The following is a 6,150-nucleotide window of genomic DNA, read 5'->3' on the forward strand; positions in this document are numbered from 1 at the left end:
CTTAGATACCTTTACTTTTAAAGATAATCAATGTAATTTCAAAGCACTTGGGCAGGCAGCAGATTTCAATGGCTATATTTTGAATGCTATCTTGGCTTGCATGAGTGCTATGTTTCAAATACTGGGAGCGATCCTTTGTTGTTTACCATTACTTTAAAAGCTTCAGGATAGCCCTGCACAGCTGGTGAGAAGAGCACCTACAGCAGGGACGTGACAAGCCTATACTCTGTAATGGGATGTCGTAGCAGCAGTGTGCTGCTTGGTGTGGTTTTCAAGAGGGAGGCAACTGAAGGAGGTGTGGGTCGTGAAAGGAAACTGCTGCTATGTCAAAGAGGACCACAGCAGAGCAGTGATGAAGCAGCCTGGTCAGGTGACAATTATGCTTCCTTCCTCCTTGCCCTGCCTGCTCTGCCATAGGCTCTTTTGAGACTGTTAAGTGCATGCTACCACAGGAATAGCATCTTCAGCACAGTGCATGCGTCAGTTGTTTCTCAGTGATGCAAAACATGAGGAGCAGCAAGGCAGCTCAGTAGGATTACTATATCCATAATAAGGAGGTGTACTGCAGGCAGCCTGGTGCTGCTCCTGTGCCACTTCTGGCAGAGCCTGGAGGAGGAGGGAGGAGTGTCTGTTTGTCCTGAAGCACAGTAGCCATTTCTGCTCTCCCTGCTCAGCAAAGTACTTTGTTTATCCCAGGGATGTGGATGCCCAGAGAAGTCAAATCTCATGCTGTTCTTTCAACTGCTTTGAAAAAATAACCCAAGACTGTGTCCTTCCGTGTTTGTTTCCTGACAATACACACTCTGCACTGCTGGCATTCAGGGCAACTACTGTCAGAGTGGTGAAGGCCTTATCCTTTTTTAAGGCACGCACTACTGTTCATTCATCACACACCAGCAGCCCTAACAAATAACTCGGAATGAGCACCCGATCATACACCTTTATTGGGAAGGTTCTTCTTTCTCTGCATCCATATTAATCACTGCAAATTTTCTGTCATGCAGCCTAGAGTATCTTCCTCACCCCTGGTTTTGTCCTTCTCAGATCCAGCTCATTGCCTGCATGCTCTGCAGTTTTCCTGGTTTGAGATGCAGCAGTCCCTCCCTAACACTTCAGTCTTTTATAATCTACCTCAAATCCACCACTCTTTTCTATATAACATGCAGTACCAACACATAAACTCTTGTCGTTTGCTCCACAACACTGAAGCAATGTTGCTTACTTTGCATCATACAATGACTGTATTAATAATCTTTTTTGACTGATTAAAATACTATCAGCCAATGCTGAGTCTGTGAAAAAGAACAGCTTTGCTTCTGATCAGATCGCTCCTGGGAGAACATAAAGAGTTCTTCTTCCACAATCCAGATCCTTCACATTCTCTTGTTGCACCCCAAGCTCTGAGATCTGGTGGTAAAAGCAGTGCAGCGCAGCAAAAGTGTGCTGATCAGCAAGTCAGGCATTGGTCTCCGAAAGGCCATTGGAAAGCCAGGTGTGCTGCAGGGCATGCTGGTATGTTACTGCGCATGTCGCTCATCCCAACGAGCTGCAGACTGTCAGTCAACCAGAGATGAGAAGTCAGTATTTGTATGCATTAATAGAGACAGGGAAGGCTGGTTGTCTATAAATAAGATGCTTTGATTCACTGTCCTCCATAAATAGGATCAATTAATTCACAAGAGCCATTCTGATACAATTTTACGACAGGACTGAAAGCCATCTCTATTGATCTCTTCAAATCAATTGTGCTGTTCAATACAAATTGGTGCAAAGCATCATTTGGCCACCTTTATGACTCTCCTACATCAGTACACTCGGAATGTTGTTCTGTATCATTTCACATCTGCTGAATCGAGCTAATATCCCATCTGCCTCATTGGAGTGATAATGGTATGAGCTCAAACTCAGATTATGCTAATGAACAACGTGCTCATTTCTGATCAGAGAGCTAGCTGAGGGATTAGATTATTTTTTAAAGCTCACAAAGGTTCGTTCTCTACTAAAAAATCAAGTTTTGCAGAAAGAAAAGTAACTCTCCAGGCAAAATCATCTCTTGGCACCGCAGAATTTGCTTGCAGGTTCCACTTGCTGTCCTTGAGAAGAGCTGACGGAATTGGCTGGGAAGTCATTTTGCTTCCACAGGCATCTGCCCATCTAAGGACTCAGCACAGAAGATCTTGCTTTTCTCCAAGTCAGTCATATCAAATTTTAAGAAAATGAGAATCTTCTGTGCGTCAGTAATAAGGATGAATACATCCCTCCTGAGGCAGTCCAACACCTCCTCAGATTTGGAAGTTTCATCATATTATTTGCTGGAGGAATGGAGTCTCAACACACCAGACACAAATGTGAAGATGTTTTTAATCCCTCCCGTCGTCTGCCTCGTGGCAGGTGTCCTCATCATTCCTTCCATCCTGTTTGTGATCTTCTCTAGGCTCAGCATCCGCCAGGAGACAAGGTACATGCTGCTGGGGAACGCTCTGCTGTGCGACCTGCTCTACCTTTTGCTCTACACCCTGTCGGCTGCTCTCAGTGCAGCACATGTAAGCCTCCCAAAGGAAGCCTGCATTCTCCAGTTGTTTTCGCTGGCCGTGGCTTACTGCGGAGGATTGTTCACAGCTGCTGCGATGGTTTTGGACACGTACATAGCTATCCTGTTTCCTCTGCGCTACATTGCTATTCTGCCTTCTTCACGAACAAGGAAAGTGATTGTATTGCTATGGGTCTGTTCTGGGGCTCTCCCTGGGGTTTTCTTCCTGGTGCTATCCAGCACTCACAGCTTTGTGCCCTGCGTCCTGGAGATGTGCGCCATTCCAGTCATAATATTGCTAACTCTGAGTGGGACCGATGCAGTGAAACTCAGTTTCTGGCTGTCTGCCGTGGTTATCTTTCTCTTCCTGTCCCTAATATTCTGTTGCTACGGCGTCCTTTATTTTAAAACCAGGCGATCAGGGATATGGGAGAGCATCTGCTCCAGAGCCAGCGTGACATTCTTAATGCACAACACTGTGTTCTTCTTTTATTTCTCTCCACTCTTGGTCCTGTTCGTGGAATCGTTCTTGTACGTGAACATTGTCATTGGACTGCAGACATCAATCTGGATCTCCCTGACAATCTGTAACGTCCTGATGATTCTGCCTAAGGTTTTGTTCCCCTTTCTGTATGGGCTTCGGTACAGAGAGATCTCAGCATCTCTCAGATCCCTTGTCAGAATTCAGCGTCTTCACCTGGTGTCACCCGCTCCATTGCCATCCTGAGGCAGCACAGCAGACAGCCGCTTCCTTGCCTTGTCAGCATGTAAGCCTGGTGGCAGTCACTCAGCTTCTGTCAGAAGGCCACAGGTCTTTCAACACATCACAGCTGGGATTGCAGCAGATGCTGCCCCGTGGTGTTCCAAGCTTTGTTCTGGTGTCGGAGGAGATAGTGAGTCAAGGTCATTTCCACCCTCCTGTGGCAGATGCCCTTCTGGAAAATAGAAAATGAAAAACTAGGTGGTGTGAAGCAGAGGGGTGCAAAGCAAAGGGGGTAGCTACAGCTCTTGAGAGATCACCTACGTGAGCAAGATCCTTAAACAAGTGTGCTGGGAGCAGAACCACTGTTTTTTTCCCTCACGATGTATTCCTGCAAGGTTGGTAACTGACGTCCTATTCTATAAAGCATTTGATGGAAGGTGCCTCTGCAAACCGCAGCGCCGTGCTGCACCGCATGCTGTGCGTTATCCCATGGCTGCACTATGGGCTCCGCCTGACTGCCTGCCAAATGCTGCATTCCCATGGAGTTGGGCTGCCGGGCAGTCTCAGGGGCAGTGAGGGGCACTGGGTGAGTGCCTGTTAGCTGAAGAAACTGCTCATAGAGTTACAGGCTAAAAATATCCCTTCAAAGAGAAGTGATGTTGTTTTCAGTCTAATCGAGGTTACCCCAGAGGTCTGTTCTGTAGCATGTTCTGCAAGCTGCCATGTCAGCACAGCTAGGGGAGATACAGTTCATTGTGGAGGTGGGAATGAGCAGGGACGTGGTGGGGGCTGTTCTGTGAAGGGACCTTCTTGTGTGAGAGCATCTCGAAGCTGAAGTTGTTGCAAGTGAATAAACCATCTTGCACGTTTGTTTCACTCATGGCTCTGTGCTTCCCGTGTGTTTACCTGAAGGAAAGTTAAGTCACTGAGTAACCACTTTGTTTTCTGGGGAGAAAAAAAACCCTCTTCTCAATCGTATTCAATAAAAAAGTAGGACCTCACAGCTGCGTGAATGACTGCTTTGATATTCCACTCAGATGAAGGTACTGCAGACACTGGCCCATGCCAGCTGTGTTTGTATAAGGACTTTGGTTGCAGCCTATGAGGAGGGTCTCCCATAACACTGTTAAGGGTGGGAACGACACCTGTGTGTTCGGCCAGGTGCTTCCAGCACATGATCAGGGCTGGAAGGCGTGAGGATGCACCCCCCAAGGCTCAGTCCTGGGCCACATTGGTATGCCTCTGCCTGGTGCCAGTAACGTTCGGGATGTTCTCCGTGGAATATCCTTTCAAGCTTTATTGCTGGAAGCTTGCCTATATTCTAAATGGTCACACAAAGTAGTGAAGAAACCTGTGTGAATAGCATGGAGCAACGTAGGGCCATAGCTGACTTGGTATAGCTGCAGGTTAGCAGTGTTTGATCTTCCTGCTAACCTCTGTTAATCACAAAGCTAACCTCCAGGACAGACTCAGAACAAGCTGCAATGCCAGTTCCGTACCGCTGTCCTACGTACTCATCCCGCGGGTGTATTTAGAGGCAGATGGAAGTTTGGTATCACACAGAAGGGCACTGAATGCAGAAGGAAGTGAACTGGTGATAATGGCAACTTTATGTATGTACCAAGCCTGTATACAGTGATACATCGTAAAGACCGAGCAAATAGAACACTGCTCTGTGGAAATGGCCTTCTGAGAAAGGTGAATACAGTCATCTTGTGCATCTCCTTGGACTTGGTCCCTAGAATGGGGGTTTGCCTAAAATAATTTAGTTGAGCTGCAATTAATTGTGTTGGACAGGAATCCTCACAAGGCATCCCCATGGAGAGCCAGTGCTATTTTCTTAATCCTTTTGAATGTGGTTCGACACTGGACTGGCAGGACTTTCTAAGTGACAACCTGTATATTAGCTCTTACATGGGCTGCTGCAGTGCTCCTTGATGCAGAAGCAGCATGTTACTGCATGCATGGGAGGAGCACGTGGTGCACCCAAACCATTTACCTTTGGGGGACTTCCCACAGCTGCCTGCACAGACCCGAGGGGGTCGCAGGGCAGGGTCACCAGCACAGCGTTCCTATAATTCTTCTCATATACGTCTTGAGTTTCATCTTAAAAATAGTAAGGCTTCCCCACTTGCAGTGATCAGCAGCCTTGTAAGGATGTCTCCAGTGAGCTCTGGGAGTTCAGGTAGAGGCTATTTACCACGGCCCTGCTACTGACCTCCCTGAGGTCATTAAAGTGAACTTCTTGGATGTCAGTCTGTCTGCCCAGCACATTAAGTGAAACAGAGAGCGGTTGACTCCAACATGTGATTTGGCAGCTGGGAGCCATAACCCCTGAATAAATCGCAGTAGCATAAGTGCTGTACTTTAAGGTGTATGCTGGACCCTAGGGTGTACCCCAAATGTGTTCTCAGTTCATTTTTCTCTGCCTTTCTCCTGCTGACGTTGTCACTAAGCTCACCGCTGCCATCCCTCTCCCAGCTGGGTTCACAGCTCACAGGCTGGGCTGGGAGTGGGAAATGAGAGATGGGAGATGGGAGGTGGGAGGTGGAACATGGGAGGTGGGAGCTGGGCAGCACTGGTGGAAAGCTCCATCTGTGGTTCATGTGTGCTCATTCCCCTGGGAGGTGGGTGCGTATGACAGTGGGGGAAAGCCAGTGACAGGAAAAGGAAATTGCAGGCTTCCTTGAAACATGGGCTCTGCTGCGAGCAGCTCCGCCCCGTCTCACTGCTGGGGGCACAGCGCTGCAGCCCTGGCAGTTTGTCCACAAACCTCGTGATTTTGGCATCTTCGTGAAACCACTGGCACTGAACGCTTTTGTTTTTCCAGTAGTCTTTTGGATTGCGACATGTGAGAAGTGCAATCTGAATGGAAGGAACAAATCTGAAGGGCAAAAAAACCACAACCCTGTGTGAG

At 47.7% G+C, this 6,150-nt stretch overlaps 1 protein-coding gene across 1 annotated transcript; it reads left to right on the forward strand.

Moving 5' to 3' along the window:
* Nucleotides 1-1,209: 1,209 nt before the first annotated feature.
* Nucleotides 1,210-3,993, forward strand: GPR148 (G protein-coupled receptor 148). The gene has a single exon (XM_004936974.4). It carries the CDS (start codon nucleotides 2,217-2,219, stop codon nucleotides 3,255-3,257), a length of 1,041 nt encoding a protein of 346 aa, XP_004937031.1. The 5' UTR covers nucleotides 1,210-2,216; the 3' UTR covers nucleotides 3,258-3,993.
* The last annotated feature ends 2,157 nt before the right edge of the window (nucleotides 3,994-6,150 follow it).

Source organism: Gallus gallus, chromosome 9 (genome assembly GCF_016699485.2).
Source record: "Gallus gallus isolate bGalGal1 chromosome 9, bGalGal1.mat.broiler.GRCg7b, whole genome shotgun sequence".
In the NCBI taxonomy this organism is placed as follows: Eukaryota; Metazoa; Chordata; class Aves; order Galliformes; family Phasianidae; genus Gallus; species Gallus gallus.